General features: G+C 34.8%; 1 protein-coding gene across 2 annotated transcripts in view; it reads right to left on the bottom strand.

Annotated features, from left to right (window-relative positions):
* Nucleotides 1-16,395, bottom strand: part of LOC115425180 (rho guanine nucleotide exchange factor 28-like) — a 105,405-nt gene extending 89,010 nt beyond the window's left edge. For both annotated transcript variants that reach the window (XM_030142558.1, XM_030142559.1), the window contains exons 1-5: nucleotides 16,192-16,395; nucleotides 12,166-12,209; nucleotides 4,225-4,366; nucleotides 2,961-3,070; nucleotides 1,237-1,423 (exon numbers count right to left, since the gene is read on the bottom strand). In XM_030142558.1, the coding sequence (XP_029998418.1) occupies nucleotides 1,237-1,423; nucleotides 2,961-3,070; nucleotides 4,225-4,366; nucleotides 12,166-12,198 (472 nt within the window). In that variant the 5' untranslated portion in view covers nucleotides 12,199-12,209; nucleotides 16,192-16,395. The remainder of the gene's footprint in view (nucleotides 1-1,236; nucleotides 1,424-2,960; nucleotides 3,071-4,224; nucleotides 4,367-12,165; nucleotides 12,210-16,191) is intronic.
* Nucleotides 16,396-19,886: the final 3,491 nt, after the last annotated feature.

Genomic DNA, 19,886 nt, shown 5'->3' with positions numbered 1-19,886 from the left:
AGGGTGTACCCTGCCTTTGCTCATAAGTAGCTAGGATAGGCTCCAGTGACCTTCGTGACCCAAGTGAGGATAAAGCAGATTCAGAAGATGAATGAATAACTGAATGAATGAATGAATGAATGTTTTAAAATTAAAATATGTACCAGTCCAGATGAAGAGGTAAAATTGCTTTTCCTCAAAAGAATGTGGTGGCATTGAGAGCACAGATGTGCAAATGTACACTATATTATGGAGCTGAAATGCCTCATCAATTAATCAACTCGAATTGATTTAAAAAACAAAAAAAACTTGATTACAATTTTCCTGAATCAAAGCTGCAATTCCTTAATTTCTCTGCTGTTAAAGATTGGTTCCACTGTTGTGTTTCACACGGATGCTTATTGTGACGCACATGATGCCAGGATCAACACAAACAGAAGAGACAAGGACAAAAAGGCAGAAAATGTCTCTATGTTGACTTTCGTCCATTGGAACCATCACTTACTCGTTGTTGGACTCATATGTTGTTTATATCTATAGATATTTTTCTATATAATTTTATATTGTGGTTATTGTTGTTATTTCTATATAGGTTTTTTTCAATATATTGTTTTACTTTTCTATTTTTTGTGGGTGTTGTTTCAGCTGGTTCTGGAATAAAGGACAAGTTATTTGTCATTTTCAAACATGTCTGTTTCACATTTTTAGTATTATTTTTGCCTATTCAAATAATTGATTACTTGAATCGAATCGAAGAAAACACTTGATAGCTAATGAATTACAAAAATGTTTTATAGCTGCAGCTATTTTGTTAGTATTAAATTCTTACCTTGTCTCATCGCAGAAGTTACTGATCTACTGCCTATACCAAACCGACTGACGCCATGGTAGACCAGTAACTCCTGGATTCCACGAGGTACAACAACTGTTTTTATTAAATGAGTCTGGTTACTCTGAGAAGAGCGATATAATGCCCTGCCACTCCTGTCCACAGCAGTACATTTCTTTGCTTCCTTGACCATGCTCCTGTCTGCTTCTCCAATCTGTAGCCATGCTGACCACCTTCTACTGCAGATAATACACCATGGATAAGCACCTGAAGTAACCCCACTTCAAGTAATCCCAAATAACCCTTTAAGAATGGGTGCAGTAATAAACCTGTTTTATCTTCAACAAATATAATATGCTTCTGATCAGTATCTGACGTGTTGGCAGAGATGTCTGTTGAGTAATATTGCATGTTAAAACTGTTCTCACCATCTCCGTTGTGGCTCCCCAGTACATTCCAGTTATTTGGAATATCTAAGTTGGCCATGGCCAGAGCAACACGGTGATCCATGGCCCAGCGAGAGCTCTCCTGGCCCAAGTTGAAGAGGCTGCTTAGCTCCATGTGATCCCTAGAGTTCAGACTGTGTCCATGGATTACCAGGTGCTCTGCCAGGTCCTGTGAAAAGAGCACCAGTAAATAACTGTGATAACTGATGAGAAAGGCAACAGAGCAATGTGAAAAGTACAAGTGAAAAGAGTACAAGTGAGGTGAAATTATTCTGATTTTTTACATTTTGGACGCAGCATGTTAATGGAGTTCAGCAATTATATACAATGATATACGATCAAATAAATTTTAATTAATTTATTAAAGTGATTTTATAATGTTCTATATCAGGAATGTCAAACTCATTTTAGTTCAGGGGCCACATTCACCCCCATATGATCTCAAGTAGGCCAGCCCAAAAGTAACAATGAAAAAAAGCAAAATTAAATTATGATAAAGTTTACATTTACAAAATGTTCTGAAAAATCTGAATAACAAGAACAACTTGAAATGTCTTAAGAATAACAAGTGCAGTTTTAAAAATATTATGTCTCAGTTTATCATTTACACATGTACATTACAACTTACAGATCACAGTGAACCTAGAAATACACAAAACATTTAGTAACAGGCAGAATATTGGTCAAATTGCATTTACTTCTCTTCAGACATTTCAGGTTGTTCATTTTTGTTCAGGTTATTCTCATTATTTGTAAAAGGATAGTTTGTTAATGTAAACATTTTTTATGTAATTTTACTTGTTTACACCAAAACAAAGAGCAAATTTGCAGTTGTCATTATTTATAGGTTATTATGATAATATTTTACAGGTTTGACCCACTTGAGATCTAATTGGTCTGTATGTGTCTGTATGAGGAACCTGAATTAAATGATTTTGACACCACTGATTGTTAATATTTTCAGTGTAATTTTTGCATTTCACAAATTCATCCATGGGCTGGAATGGACCCTTTGGTGGGCTGGATCTGGCCCCTGGACCGCATGTTTGACACCTGTGTTCTATATTGTCTCTTCTCCACTCTGTTCACACTGAGCAGCTCTGCTTTGTGCATTACAGGCTGCCACTGCTGAAAAGAGACTAACGGCTGAAACTCAAATTCTAGCACAAATATATGTGTTGCTAATTTGACTTATTTTGAATTTATTTACTTTAAATTACTTGGGGAAATGTTTTTTTAAGTTAAATCTTTAAGAAATGCTGTTGAGAGCTCCATGCACATAAAGTCAAATTTTCTTTTAATTTAACTTATGCTCTAAGGCTTCTGAGTTTTTCATTTTACTGCAAATGTGTATTGGGTAAAAATATGCACCCTGAAATAGAATATATCATGCATAAAATGCCATCTTGAAAACTGGATTCCAAATTGAATAACATAGACAATTTTGTGCAGAGGAAGCAGTATGTAATTTTTCATTACATCGTTCTTGTGTTAAAGATTCATTATAATAACAATAATAATAACTTATTAAAAAAAAGGTAAAATAACACTTTGATAGACAAAACAAAAAACAAAAACTCAAAAGGTAATGTAATAACAGAGTGCACCACCATATGGTCACACAGAATCAAAACAGAGTTATAGGTATAATTAAGATAAAGTTAAAACAAGAAGATAAAATGCAGCATATTTAACATCTCCCCTACCTGTGCATCGTCTTGTACATATTCCAGAGAAGCTCCGCCCACCCAGGTCAGGGGTGTGGTTTCAGAGCACAGGTAGGCCTGAACAGACACCACCTCGGCCATATTATGTCCTAATGAGGGATACAACACAGCAAAAAACAGACTTCACTCCAGATGTATTCAACATAGAATTTAGGTTTCTACTGATTTCCACAAGTAAAATCTAACATTTTTAAAAGATGATTATGAATGCATTTTATGACCTAATTCATTTCCAGATTGTAATGTATATAATATCATGTGTAATATGGCATACTGTAACGTGTGTTCCGGGATCAGGACCACAACAATCTGAGGGAATCAAAAGGGTTTGTCCACTCTCAAGTTATGAGGTCGTCAAAATTTTCCTTGCAAATGTTTAATAAAAATCAAATAACATACTTCATACATCATAGAAAATATGTAGAAAGAACATTTAAAAAACAATGTGACACTACATTTTAGGTCCTAAATTCAGACAATTGTATTTTAGATCATTTAAAACACTTCTTAAAGACCTGCAGAAACAGTCTCTTCATTTGCAAAGCATGGATATCTTACTGAATACCCAGAAAGCATCTTTTCTTTTACGACATATAACTGTCTCATCAAGCAAATAGAAAGTACAGCCCTGCCACTAGTCATAATCTGTAATAAATGATTGAAAGTTACATGAAAATCATAATAATATTTAGGTAATTTAAGTGACTCAGATGCCTCAAAGTTCAGACTGTTGCTGTAAAGTTTTCTGCTTTTCTTTTAACATTCTCATAACTGCATGATTTTTCTTGGAGAGGTCTTGTGTTCCTATCGACTACATATACAAAGGAATATCATTGGCCAGCAGCCCTGCCTGTAGCCTGTGTGGACGTACACAGGGGCTCAGTAATGGTGACATATTGTTTATGGAGCTGTTTCCACAGGAAGCTGATAAGATTCTGTGCTCTTCCAGACGTTCATGTTGCAAACCCTGTATGTGCCTGAGTGTCGAGATTCAAACAGTGATACAGTGTTCCTGAATGCATCACGGACAGGAAAAGAAAGGATTGGAAAAGGATGTTTGAAAGCATGTCTTAATGTAACATATTACAGCAGGGTGATGCGGAGAAAAAAAAATTGTAAAGACAATGTCAATTACATAAAAAATATATCATCATTTTAATCTCCCAGCTCTATAATGCAATACAAATCAGTCCAAAATACATGAAAAACCTGCAGAAATCGACTGAATCATGCATATACATACCAGGGACAATGAAGTAGAGCATGATGTCACTCTGAGCCCTTGTCACATGGACCAGTGTGGATCCTTCCAGCACAACATAGACCTCCACATCCTCTGGCACTGAATCCAAACCCTCCAGCAACGTAAAAACCTTGGCTTGGCCCTGACATAAAGACAGGTGAGAGGCAAATAAAGAAGGGCCAGAAACTAAAACGTTTCTATACCTAAAGATACAAGCTCATGTTTAAGCCTAAGAGTCTATTTTGATGCAGTGTTTTACATTTCTACACTAAAGTACACCAAATCCCCTGACAGCATTCCTCTTGAGGGTACAATAAAACATTTTCCCCTCAATAAAAACAGGAATGTTTTAGTGTCTACTGCAAATACCTGTCCTGATCCCAACAGGCCTGGACAATTTAGATTCCTTATCTGGGGCAAGAGGGAGTGAAATAGGGCAAAACAAATGGACAAATTTTGTATTAATAGAAAGCTTAAAAAAAAAGTAAGGTTAAAGTCAAAACATAAGCATGACAGGAAGAATGTGGAGGACCGGTTGGAGCCACTGCCTAATTTTGAACCAGTTCTTCACCAGTTCTTGAAGTCTGCATGGTGTGAAATGATGCAATCATGGGAGTTTCCACCACCAGTGCTGATTTCAGTCTTAATAATGTTGGGAAGCATAACATTATTTTCTAACTTGCAGACTCAGTGTGTAGTATTTAGTGACATCCAGAGGTCCACTTTCAGACTTCAACCAAAAGAATTTGGGTAATTGTAACATTCTTGATCAATTCCAGTATTTAAAATGACATTTTGCTGACAATAGTGACATTACTTTGTTTCTTTATTTTGTTTTTATTATTTATTCCCCCTTAAGAAATATTCATTATATAAATCTAAAAAATCTTAAATAAATATAACCCTTTCAGTTTTTCCTCACACTGCCTTTAAATGAACTTAAATTCAACCATAAAAATGTATGGAAAAAAAAAACTTAATATACCACAACAGATATGTATCTGCCACTGCCATCTGTGAAAAAAACAGAGAAAGTATTTGCTGATACCATTATTGGCCAATATCAGCAAATATCAATGAATACCAATCTCCGACCTATGTATCTCTAAACTGAATACTCCTCTGTGGTGGCTGTGAAAAAACACTCAGGAGACCCTGTGTTTGTTTTGCCCATTGTGGGTATTTTACTTCAGAGTAAGGATGAATATTGTATTTCAAGCAAAAATACAAATTAACAAGAAAAGCACTCGGAGAGCCCAGACCTCCGCCAAGACAGATCTGCCCCCACTCCCGATCACCACCAAAATTTAATCATTTCTTCCTTGTGCCAGTATCAACATTTCCTGAAAATTTCGTGAAAATCCGTCCATAATTTTTTGAGTTATCTTGCTAACAAACAAACACACAAACAAACAAACACGCACGCAAACACACAAAGTGATCACAATACCTCCTTATGGAGGTAATAATTGGTGGTTACAACTATTTGAATATTGGGTGGTAATTACATCCTCTAGTTTATTAGCTGATATCATACTTATATCCCTACAGCAATTGCGAGTAAATCACTATTTGATGAACTGTCTAAAAATATTACATCGTAATACATCAGTTAATTAGCTCTCTACTGCGTTACTGTATTGTAAAATGGCATGAATTATAATAAAAATAAATACATTTGGCCAAAATACTGTGCTAAATACGACTCAGACAAAATGAAATGGTTCACTGTACTGAAAGTATTTGGTATTATTCCAAATGTGAGGAGAACTGGAAATTTTGTAACAATTACAGATAGATATTAATGCAGTTTTAATGTGAAAAATTTTGCAAATTGTTCCTTTAAATGACACCAGCAACAACAGTACACAAGATCAATGTCTGCACAATTGCTTAAAACTTCAGAATCTAAACCTGCAAAAACCTGAACAAAAAATAGGTCAAATATTTTCCAAACCTGGCCAGACAATCAGTGGTAAGTTAATGATAATATATGTACAATGCACATGTTTCCGTCTGTTCCACATTAAGTATGGAGATTTGATACCCAGTCCTTTATATATTACAGATAAAGTCTTGCAAAGAGCGCTGAGCTTTTAAACCCACAATATCTGAAGAAAAAGAGCACATTTATGTGATACGAGTTCAACAATAATACTGCATGGCACGCTTCAACACAAGCTTTATAAAGACAACTGACACCAGTTAAGGGTAAACTTACTGTTCATTGCAATAAGTCATGCAATAATCTTCTGTTCTGCAATAGCAATGCAATATTTATTAAAATATAAATGCACTATTTTTTTTCCTGACTTGGTTCATAGGTATACACATACTGCTTCATACATAGACATACTGTTTTCATGGGTAATACATCCTGTTAATATATTATTATTGTTCATAGATATACATACTGTCACTGTTAATACTGTAAATTTGCGTCAATTCACATTTTGTCCACTTTTATTTTTTATTCTACTTAGCTCTATTCTTATGTTACTTTGTAAAATTTATATTTTATTTTCTTATCTTATTTTTAGTTTTTGTAATTTTATATTTGCTGTATTCTTATTTCTTTAGTACTGGTGTTTTGTTAATATTGTTGCACCAACTAGAGTTGCACAAAATAAAGGCTATTCTTATTCTTATTATTAAATGTGCATTAAATGTGCTTAATGAATCACTTACTACAGCTAATATGTGTCCTTTGTATATCTAGTCATAAATATGTATAAAAATGTATAAATTTGTTACCTGTCTTTTCTTTCCCTACATAACCGGAATTACCAATTCCCTACATAACCATTCCATTCTTCAAAACTCTTGCCAAAAGTCATAGTTATATTTAAAAAATAAAAAAATGCATCCATTGTTTATCAAGACACCTTAAAGAACATCTCAGCAAATTTTCATAGTTAGGAGACAGTTGCAACCGCACTTTTAAAACGTTTAGAAAAAAAGGAAAATTTAGATGTTAATTTTTGTTCCCTACATAACCATGCAGTTATTCAAATTTTTATGGCAAAAGATGGAACTATATCTTTTGTTTCTTTTCATGAGCTTCAGGTACTAGTTAATACCTTTAAAATGATGTATTATTCATGTCTCTATCTTAAATACTTTTTGAATTAGAGTATAAAATGTAGTCGGGCACTCCCTACATAACCGTGTGACTTGACCATAATATATTATTATTGTTCATAGATATACATACTGTCACTGTTAATACTGTAAATTTGCGTCAATTCACATTTTGTACAGTTTTATTTTTTATTTTGCTTAGCTCTATTCTTATGTTACTTTGTAAAATTTATATTTTATTTTCTTATCTTATTTATAGTTTTTGTAATTTTACATTCGCTGTATTCTTATTTCTGTAGTACTGGTGTTTTGTTAATATTGTTGCACCGACTACAGTAGCACAAAATAAAGGCTATTCTATTCTATTCTATTCTATTCTATTCTATAAAAACAGACTATAGCACTTTTAACAATCATGGATTTTGCAGTAGTTCATAGACCTCAAATAAACCTATACCTGAGTTTGAAGGCAGACTTAGGTGAATGTTTAAATGTTAAATGTGAATTATCCAGCTTCAGTTTCACACAAAGCCACTGGCAGCCCGTCACTTCCCACCAACATTCAACAGCCACAGCAGGAGAAATCTATTATGTCCTCCTACATTGGCCTCAATAGAGCAGACAGCAATGCAGCCACAAGACACTGTGTGGGTTATTCTGGGAAACCTATCAAATGACTGAGGCAGGAGTTGAAGAGACAGGTAGAGAAGGTACACGAAAACATGTACATTTTAAGGCTTAACTTGAAATGCAGCGAACATCCTGGATTAGTGTTGGATGGTATGTGAGTGGAGGAATAGTTTCTTTGAGTGGTCTATTAGTCTTGCATCACCTCAGCAGCTGACCTGATTTCTCACGCTGTAAAACTAAGCTTTTTCTCCTGTTGCTGCTGATTCTCACAATAATGCAGGCTCTGTGTCTTCTGTCTCAATCACACCTAATCCATACCTTCATAAGTCTACATCTTCATGTCTGCTTGTCTGTATCTGGTGATGATAAATCAAACGTAGGATGGCAATGATTGTCCCAGACTAAGTTCAGAGAGGATAATTCAAGTTTTTTCAAGCATTTAGCTGGAAATATAAATCTATAAATCTTAGTTGTTTGTTTGATCACATTGAAACTCTGTTCAGTCGTGGCTTCTCCAATTCAGAACACTGCCAAACTCAGTCCAAAATTGCGTCAGAACATCATAGAATGAATTTTCCATGCTTTTATCATCTCTTCCACACCTGACTATTCTGTAACTCCAAACCTTCCTGTTCAAGAGAGGCTGCAATTGTAAAACATCCAAAAATTGAAATTCAGCCATCAAACTGTGCACTGCAGCTCTCCTAGTGGTAAAGAACATGAGTCAAATTTGAAAAGCATTGGGTGAATAGTGTCTAAGAAATGGGTTGGACAGATGGACGGAGTTCCTGGTATATCTATTATACCGGGAGTATAATCCTTTAGTAGACAATACACTACCAGTCAAAAGTTTGGACTCACCTGGTTTTTCTTTATTTTCATGACTATTTACATTGTAGATTGTCACTGAAGGCATCAAAACTATGACTGGCCACATATGGAATTATGTAGTTTAAAAAAGTGTGACATAACTCAAAGCATGTTTTATATTTTAGATGCTTTAAAATAGACACATTTTGCATTTATTACTGATTTGTACATTCTTGGCATTCTCTCAATGAGCTTCATGAGGTAGTCACCTGAAATGTTTTCCAAAAGTCTTGAAGGAGTTCCCAGTGATACTGAGTATTTGTTGGGCATCTGCGGTCCATCTCTTGCCATTTATTATTAGAAGGTGAGTCCAAACTTTTGACTGGTAGTGTTTTATATAATACAGTTGCCTCTTATTTCCAGAGGTGTCAAGTAACGAAGTACAAATACTTCATTACCTTACTTAAGTAGAAAATTTGGTTATCTACACTTTACTGGAGTAATGAATTTTCATGTGACTTTTTACTTCTACTCCTTACATTTTCACACATTTATCTGTACTTTCTACTCCTTACATTTTAAAAATAGACTCATTACTCCTATTTCATTCCAGCTTGTCATCATTCAATCTCTAGATGTTCATATCTCTAGACAAGTTTTACACTTTATTGGAAAATCTGGGAGGATACAGTAAACAGGTGATTAGTCAGCTGGTCAGTCATCTGAGTTAAATGTTTGCTGTGTCAGAATATATTCACAAAAGGTGTTCCCATTTTCTGTATTAACTCTTTGGTGAAAAACGGCAGAACAGATGTTAAAAAAAAAAAGGCAAAATGAGTTTTTTTATGTTTTTATTTGTTCAAATTTTTCTGTTTCCAGAAACATTCAAATTGTGCATGACATATGTTTATGAAAACATGCCTAATGAAACCTGCCCCTAGAATCTTAAACACAGTATTTTCAGTTGTATTACCTTCATCATGTAATATGTTGTACTGTGCTGATGCCAAAGATTGATCTTTACATGCAAACATTAAGTTATAATCAGTTATCAGATTTTGTCAAATTGCCACCACTGTGTAAGTGTGGGATATTTTTCTTTTTAGATATCAGGATGCATTATAAATGATTAACTTGCAGAGTTACAGAATCGCTGTTTTCCGATACCATCATTATCACAGTTCCCACAATCATGATTCCCACTCATGCTGTGTTCTGTATCATTTTGTGAGCTACATTGCTTTTACTTCAGATTTTTTTATGCACTAATTAATTCTCAGTGGCTTTGGAGCTGCATTTTAGATTACTAGAAAGTTTACTTAGTCATTTGCTGCAGGATGATCCAATGTTGAGCACTAGGGGGTTAAAATAGCTGAAGCCATTCAGATGGAATAATTTCAATGATAAATGATACGTAATAATAGGTTTCCGCCGTTTGACAGCTCTGTAGTTTGAAGAGTAGGCGTATTATATTCATACAATGGACCGAACAGGGCTGTCTAATTAAGTTAGGTAATATTTAAGTAACATCATAGTAACAGAGAAAGAACACATGGAACTGAAAAGGGGTCATTTAACTGTGTACAGAGTGAGAATTGTACGTCTGTTTGATCTTTCAAGAACAATTAATTCACATTCATATTTACACTGTTAAAATCCCAAACTGAAACCAATAAAAATATTTGACAAACAGCCAAACCCTGTTTGACCACAACTTAACCTCAGAGACAAGAGGTTCATTCAAAGGAGACCAGGGTCGTCACAAACCAAACGGTTCGCAAATACAAAGATCTATTCCAGCATGGAGTGAAAGTGAAGCACAAATTAAAAAAACAGCACAGTGAATGAATCACACAGTTACTGATTTGCTAGTTATATAAACAAATGCCAGGCTGCTATTGTCACAGTTGTGGTGATGGATAAGGTTATTTTCTTCCCCTAAGAAACGGTGATTCACAGCTTAAATAATATAATAGCAAAACCATAGTATGGTGCATTCCTAGACCAATGAAAATCAGTGTTTGATCAGAACGGAAACATCAGTCAGATGTCACAGTGACGCCCTTGACGACCTCGGTGGCAAATTAGAGGTCAGTGGCAATCACACACTTCAGTGGGACAGCTGAAATGACATGGAATGCAGGGTCATCTATGCCATCTGCTAGAGCTGCAACTAATGACTGCTTTCTCAATCAATGAGGGTAAAAAAAAAAATGTCAGAAAATTGCAACGTAATATCATGACTCACATAAATATACACGCAACTTTTAACTGCCGCGTTATCTGTACATATTATGAGTTTTCCATGTGTATGTTCACGCCACGTCAAATACCACACACTGAGGGTTAGGGTTAGGTGTTCAGGTTATGTGAACTGGAGATCTTGTCATAAATTGACACGCGATCAAATAGCGCTCAATAACATGCAAAATGTAGAAAATGTGTACGTAAAGTACACCACATGCCATAAGAACTGACACAACAAGATTTCATCAGATCGTCTCGAAATTTGTGAAAATTGTGAAAAAGTGTTTCCCAAAATGTCTGAGCAAATTTTGTTTTTAACGTTTTTGGATGTTGTTTATAATCTGGTCCAACTTTTTCAGATTTTGTACAAAGTTATGGTCATAGCAGTGGTCCAAAATTACATGAAATTATATTTTTCTACCTTTACTTTTTACATTGAAAACATATCTGACTATCTTAGGGGAAATGCTGTGGTTCTCTAAAATTGCATTACTATGAATGCATCAATTTAAATCAAACACAAAATATTCTTGGAAGACACCTACAGGTAGACTGATTAACAGTTCTGGCTGAACAATGGGTACTGAGAGGACATTATACAGACCGCCGATATTGACAGAATTGGTTCTGATCGCTGCAGATGCTTACTATCAGGCCTTCCTGACTATGAGGGAAAAATACTAAATAATTTTTTTTTGTTTGAGAATCACTTAGAGTTTTAACAGCTAGTTTGATGTCCAGTTCCAGTACTGATTACTTGCATTGAGTGACAGGTTTAGTGATCCTGACTTATATATTTACTGATTTATCCATTGTTTAGGTATTACTTGGGATGCTAAGATGAGCAGTCTAACTGTAATAAACTCCAAAAAACATGCTACTCTTTAAGACAACATTGATACAACAGCAGAAAACAGCAGTATCATCAATCCATAGTTTTAATATAACTTAATATTTCATTTGGGTCTTATGATGTATCTTCATTAGACGTAACGGTTTGGTCACAAGCACAAGCATTTGGTTTCCATAAATGAGGCTGCAGCTACTGCCGATCTCTCACTATGTTCCAAACCCAATTTGCAGTGATTTTTTTTCCAGAGGGATATCTAACTCATGAGACTAATTGGGGAAGATGGCCTGAAATTTCCACTGCAAACTGGAACACATACTCACATACAGAGGCACCTTCCTCCTGCTCAGCTCCATGTGGACAGCAACTGCAGACACAAACACACATGTGAAGGACTCCAAACCTCCAGCCATGTGACTCCTCATTAGTTCTTTGGTTATTTTGGCTATTCCTCCTGCTCCTCTGATCTAGAAGAGATTAGGGAAACCTGATCTTGTGCCAAGCAGAGTCAGAGGTCCTCCGATGAGACAAGCTAATCTTTTGATCCCAGATATGTGAATAATGATTTTAATTATACCTATTACATTGGTTTGTAGGTACTGTACTAGCACCAAATGTGCCAAAATCAAATTTTCAGCCTGCCTGTAAGTAACCTAGAACATTAGTGTGTGTGTGTGTGTGTGTGTGTGTGTGTGTGTGTGTGTGTGTGTGTGTGTGTGTGTGTGTGTGTGTGTGTTTCTAGAATAGGGATGTCAAACTCATTTTCTTTCAGGGGCCACATTCAGTTCAATTTGATCTCAAGTGGGTCACACCGGTAAAATAATAGCGTAACAGCCTATAAATAATATAAACTCCAACTTCACTCTTTGTTTTAGTGCAAAAATATAACTTTAAATTATGAAAATATTTATATTTGCAAAGTATCCAAACAAAAAAGATGTGAATAACCTGGAAAAAAAAGAAATTTCTTTAAAAACATGTGCATTACAAATCAGATCTACAAAGGCACAAAACATTTAGTAACAGGCAGAATATTGTTAAAATTGCACTTAATTTTCTTTAAATAGGTTATTCCGGTTATTCATATTTGTTCAGGTTAGGGATGTACCAATCCGATATTGGTATCAGATACCGATCCCATCCAGGCGCAAAACGCTGGATCGGATATGCGTACAAACCAATCCAAAGTTTATTCATCGCATTACTTCAAGCAGCCACGGCTTGGGGGCTCCTCCATTACTTTGCTGATCTGTGTCGCACACTTTGTGACGCCACTGTCAATGCGACAGGCGAGTTATTCATTGTGGCAGAGATCTTTGATTGTGGGAAATGTAATTTAGCATCGAGGCAGCAAAGGGTTAGCGGTGTGGCAATATTTTACACTTGTCATGCGAACAGCTTCCACTGCTACTTGCAATATCACACACACGTGTGTATGTTTACATTTTCTCATTTCGACTAAAATTTGCTTAGAGGTCTTATTTCTGTCTTTGTGCATAAGAAATCAATATAAGTGAATCCCCAAAGGAACTTTGTGTTGGTAAATGCAAGTTATGCAAATTTACTGGATTTCAATTCTGTTGCAACATGTTGATGGTCATATGAACTATGTTTTCAGCTCAAAAATGTCCAATTTCATCACAGTTAATGCTATATTTTCATGTCACAAATGGCCAAGTTATATTTTAACTGAATTTACCTGAAAAACAAATATTCTATTCTTTTAGATTCCCCAGTTTTTCTTACAAGATTATCTACTACATACGAGGGCTGTTCAATAAGTTCATGGCTTCATCCAGAAATACTGATTGTTATAATACAGGATGTTACATTCTTTCGTGATGGGATAGTGATGCTTGAACATCGATGGACCAAGTGCATTGCTGTAAATGGAGATTATGTTGAAAAATAAAATATAAATTATCCGTCTGTGTTGTTCTGTTCTGGGTGAGGCCATGAACTTATTGAACGGCCCTCGTATCACATGTTTTATTTTTACAGGTTGCAATATGGAGTATGGTGCTGATCCATCCTGCTTATGTTACGCCAATACATACATTAAGAATGTCACACGTCACTTTTGAAATCAACAGTTTTCTAATAATAACCATTTTTATAAAGAAATAACAATTCTATATTGTTATTTACTCTTTAGTATGATGATAAACTATACAATAAATAATGATAATGATAAATAATAATAATAAATAATTATGATGCTAGTTTTTGCACAGGGATCATTTCTGGAAATGGTGACATGGCTGCTGAGCATCAGTATGATGGGATCTGTAACAACCATGTCACATCCGTCCACTGCCACATTTTGTGTTTTTGTGTCAGCTGTTATTGTTTTAGATCCACAATACTAACATTTATGAATAAGAGGAGAATTAGCAATAGTAAGTATATAAGTTTATTACTAATAAAGTACTGGTACTGACCAGAGCATCATGGGTAATGTCCCGTCCGTCCACCAGCAAAAGTTTTCACATACACGTGCTATTCAAAATCCAATATTTCTGAAAATATAGCTTCCACTGTCAAATAATATCCGTAGTCTGTGCACAAATGTATTAGCATTATTTCAACACAGTTCTATGCATTTCTTACAACTTTTTTTTTTTTTTTAACAAAAATGGCCACTCATTTGGCCCCCTAAGTAAATTTTAGCCGATTTGATGTTCTTAAGTACATTATATTTCCTGACCAGTTGGGTGCCTCAAATAAAAGACACATTTTCATTGTTTAATTTTGTTTCTTTTTGTCTTGACCAGTTTTAATACAATGACTGGTACACATGCTTTTTAAAACAATGACTGACAAATTAGACTATTTACTTGTATTTCTTACTTGAGGTTTTAGAATGAAAAGTGACTGATATCACCTTCATTAATTCCCAGTTTCTTTCTCACTGTGCTTAATAAAAGTTAATTTAACAGTAGTATCGGTCAGTATCGGTATCGGCAGATTATCAGCAGTCCTGGTATCAGATTGGTATCGGAGCTCAAAATACTGGATCAATACATAGCTAGATCAGGTTATTCACATTTAATTGTTAAAGAATAGATTGTTACTATAAATATTTTCGTAATTTTATTTTTTTGCACAAAAAGAGAAAAATTTGGAGCCATTATTTATAGCGGCTAAAATTTGCATAGAGGTTTTATTTATGTCTTTGTGCATAAGAAATCAATAGAAGTGAATCCCCAAAGGAACTTTGTGTTGGTAAATGCAAGTTATGCAAATTTACAGGATTTCAGTTCGGTTACAACATGTTGATGGTCATAAGAACTATGTTTTCAGGTCAAAAATGTCCAGTTTCATCACAATTATTGCTATATTTTCATGTCACAAATGGCCAACTTATATTTTAACTGAATTTACCTGAAAAACAAATATTCTATTCTTTTAGATTCCCCAATTTTTCTAACAAGATTATATACTACATATCACATGTTTTATTTTTACAGATTGCAATATGGAGTATCATGCTGATCCATCCTGCTTATGTTACGCCAATACATACATTAAGAATGTCACATTTAAAGAATAGATTGTTAATATAAATATTTTTGTAATTTTATATTTTGCACTAAAAGAGAACCATGTGGAGCCATTATTTATGGATATAATGTAATATTATTGTACTTGAGATCACAATTGGTCTGTATGTGGCCCTTGAACTAAAATTAGACACCCTTGGTTGTTAATATTGTCAGTGTAAGTTTTGTACTTTGCAAATTCCTACTATGGGCCAGATTGGAACCTTTGGAGGGCCGGTTTAGGGCCACAGACCACATGTTTGACACCCCACATGGAAATCTATTAAGTTTGACATCTGCAGGGTTACATTCTATTCTGTATCAGGGTTTGAACTAATAATAGACAAAGCACAGAAAATGAAAATACACCCTTTCCTATGAATCAGTATTTTTTCTTGCAGTGATAACAGCAGATATCAGAGTAATAAACCCAGAATGGACAGGACCTTTGACAGTTTGCAGACGCACGAGCTTTTATGACACAGCAAAACTGCGCATGACTGATGTCAAAACAGTGACAAGATATTCCAGTTTTATCCCATTTTAACAACACACTATTTACGATAGAATTTTGTGTATTTTCGCCGAAATAATTGAATGTGACTCAACTTTAATACTGACCCCCCCCCCCCCCCCCCCCTTTTTTTTTTTTAATTATTATTATTATTTTTTTTTTTTAAACCGCTGTCTTATCTAACACTGGCTAACACATGCACATATTTTAGCCTTGGAACAGTGTTAGCATGTTAGAAAAGCCGAAACAAGGCAGATAATAAGTAAATAAAAGGTGAAGATGACCTTACCTACCTTTACAGAAGCTCAAACTCCCACAGTCCGCTTCAACTTAACCGAAAAAATATACTTAAAAACAAACAAACAAACCTAACCTAAGTGGGAATCATTGTGCGTTTGCTAATTCAGAGCGACAGAAGCTACAAGTTGTGTTTGTGGTGATGAGTGTGTGTCTGCGCTGTTTGCCTTCGTCCTTCCACACAGACAGACGGAGCTCACAGGCAGCAGCAGCAGCAGCAGCAGCAGCAGCAGCAGCATCCTCTGTCAATGTCGATGCTTTCTGTCTTCCGTCTGCACTAATCCAATCTTCCATATGAGGGAAAGTTGACTGTTTGGTTGGGGTTACAGCGACCCCTGGTGGAAGGCAAGAAAACAGCCGTGAAATGAAACCACTCCAAGTAAAAGTGGTTTGGAAGTCCAGTACTACCAGTTTAAGCCGGTGGTTTGGAAGTCCAGTACTACCAGTTTAAGCCAGTGGTTTTCTGTCTTTTTCTGTCAGGTCTCCTTTTGGAGGACAAAAAATCTTGGAAAAATGTTGGTAATAAAGATAAACATTTTAACAATATCAATGGCTAATAATAATAATAATAATAATAATAATAATAATGATAATAATAATAATAATAATAATAATAATAATAATAATTCATTCATTATTTCATTCATTCATTCATTCATTATCTGAATGCGCTTTATCCTCACTATGGTCACGGGGGTCGCTTGGAGCCTATCCCAGCTACATAGGGGCGAAGGCGGGGTACACCCTGGACAAGTCGCCAGTTCATCGCAGGGCTAATAATAATAATAATAATAATAATAATAATAATACATTTACTTTAATAAATAAAAAAACATAAACAGATAAAAATAAATAAATAAAATAATTTAAAAAAAAATAAATAAAAAATAATATCAGTAGCTGCAATGAGCATGTTTCCATTGCACATCTCAGAGCATTAAAGCACAAACTGTGCACTCCAAGTGAAGGTGGTTTGGAAGTGCAGTACTATCAGTTTAACCCAGGGGTTTGAAAGTCCAGTACTACCAGTTTAACCCAGTGGTTCTCCGTCTTTTTCTGTCAGGTCCCCCTTTGGAGGACGAAAAATCTCCAGGCCCAACAACACTGTAACAGTGGTTCAGTTATAACTTTAACTGAAAGAAGGTTTTTCTTTTTCTTGAATAATTTGTTGTGCCAATTTTTAAAAAAAATAACTTCGCTTTTTGCTTGAACAATACAAATAAACTCAACCAGACTGCTCCCTGACATACGGAAGCGTATTGCATTCACAAAAAAAAATAATTTCAGCTCTGTTTTTCTGAATTAATGAGATAATTATCTCATAATTACGAGAAAAAAAAAGTAAAAAAAAAAAATCGGCGCTGTTTTTCTGAGTTTATGAGATACTGTTTCCTGAAAAAAAAAAAAAAGCTCTGTTTTTATGAGTTTATGAGATACTGTTTCCTGAAAAAAAAAAAAAAGCTCTGTTTTTATGAGTTTACGAGATACTGTTTTCCGAAAAAAAAAAAAAAAAGCTCTGTTTTTATGAGTTTACGAGATACTGTTTTCCGAAAAAAAAAAAGCTCTGTTTTTATGAGTTTACGAGATACTGTTTTCCGAAAAAAAAATAAAATGTGTCTGTGTTTCTGTGTCAGTGGGACAGTGGTCCCTGGTCCAGGCAGGAGTTCCTTCTATCTGTGCTGCTGAAAGCCTCTCGGGGGAGCGTGAAGTTGTTTCCGTTCTCGTAACTGGTTCCGATTACGGATCATGGAACTAGTTTCGTTCACAGAAATCAGAACCAAGCCCCGCTTCGTGCACGGATCAAGCCCTTCAAGCACACCGGCGCTCGGAGCCTGTAACCCGGCTTCCTGACAGGGCACGACCGCGGTGATGGGAGTTGGCATTAATGAAGTCAAATAACAACAACACTGTAACAGTGGTTCAATTATAATTTTAACTGAAAGAAGGTTTTTCTTTTTCTTGAATAATTTGTTGTGCAAATTAAAAAAAAAAAAAAAAAAACTTAGCTTTTTACTTGAACAATACAAATACTGCTCCCTGACACAATATTTTTCCAAATAAAAATGGGAAATGTGCAATTATCTTACAACTATGAGAATAAAGTTCCTTTTTTTTTAGAACAACAAACAAATTTTGGTAATAAAGATGAACATTTGAACAATATCAGTGGCTAAAAATAAATAAATAAATTTAAAAAAATAATAATAAATGAAAGTAAATACATTAATTAATTAATTAATTAATTAAAACAAATAAATAAATAAATAAATAAAAACAATATCAGTGTCAAAAAAAAAAAAATATATATGTATATATGTGTGTGTATAAATATATATGTGTGTATAAATATATATATATATATGTATATATGTGTGTGTATAAATATATATATGTGTGTATAAATATATATATATATATGTGTGTGTGTATAAATATATATATATATATATATATATATATATATATATATATATATATATATATATATATATATATATATATATATATATTAGTGGTGGGCAGCGATTAAAATTTTTAATCGCAATTAATCGCATGGCTTTCTGTTGGGGGGGCACATCAACAGCATGTATTGCCTTTCAGTGATATTCCAGACTGGAAGTACTCCGGTGATAAAAATAATTGCACGTCAGTGCTTCCAAACAACTGTGTCCTTCTCAACCCCACCATCTGAAGACATTTAAAATGAAAATGTCCATGTAAAAAACCACTACTTTTACACATGTTTATGTCCCCACCAGTGTATTTACAGTTGTGAGTGACTGACAGGAGTCTTAAGCCCACTAATCAGTACTGATACTAATAAGCCCATTAATATGTGATGTTCAGTTGTTCAAAGCAAGCAAAAGGGGCCCTGAAGTGGTCAGAATAAGTTGCACTAACGTATGCTTTGTCCTTTCCGTGTTACCGTAGTTAGTTCGGACATAGAACTAACAGACATGTTTCTGTCACTCTTGTTTGTATGGCCCCAAAAACGTTTGCCTGTGAGTATTTTATGGTCAGTTGTTGTAAGAATGAATAGTATCAAATATCTCTGATGTGAGCCTTTGTTGCTGAATAAAAAGACGTTGTAAATCTTTAATTAACCTGTAAATGCTAATCGTTAGCGTGTCTATGGATTTTCCCATTCAAGTTAGCATCGAGATAAAATGACTGCTAATACAACATTCACATCGTAAATGAGTAAAGGTTAGTTCAAAGGCTGACATATTAGACCTAAACACAGCCAATGAATTTACATAAACTTAGCATGAGCCTGCATAAAGAATTAGCAACCCATCTCCGACTGCTAGCATAAACAAATTAACTTAAACATCAGCATTACTTGTAAAGTTCGCTTTTTTCTCCTCTCAGCTGCACATACACACAGCACCGGTGTGTGGACCGGCAAAATAAAAGCATGAGTTTCAAAATAAGAGTCCGTATGTATAAATCAACTAAGACTTGCTTGAAAGGCAGAACAATAATAAAACGGCGTTAACGTGAGATTAAAAAAATTGTCGGCGTTATTTAATGAATGCGTTAACGCGGTAATAACGCGTTAACTTGCCCACCCCTACATATATATATATATATATATATATATATATATATATATATGTATAATTTTAATACTACCCAGCGATGAACTGGCGAAATGTCCAGGGTGTACCCTGCCTTTGCCCGTAAGTAG

This window comes from Sphaeramia orbicularis, chromosome 9, assembly GCF_902148855.1.
Source record: "Sphaeramia orbicularis chromosome 9, fSphaOr1.1, whole genome shotgun sequence".
NCBI lineage: Eukaryota > Metazoa > Chordata > Actinopteri > Kurtiformes > Apogonidae > Sphaeramia > Sphaeramia orbicularis.
The sequence above is the reverse complement of the archived record's forward strand: the minus strand, read 5'-3'. Positions and strand labels throughout refer to the sequence as shown.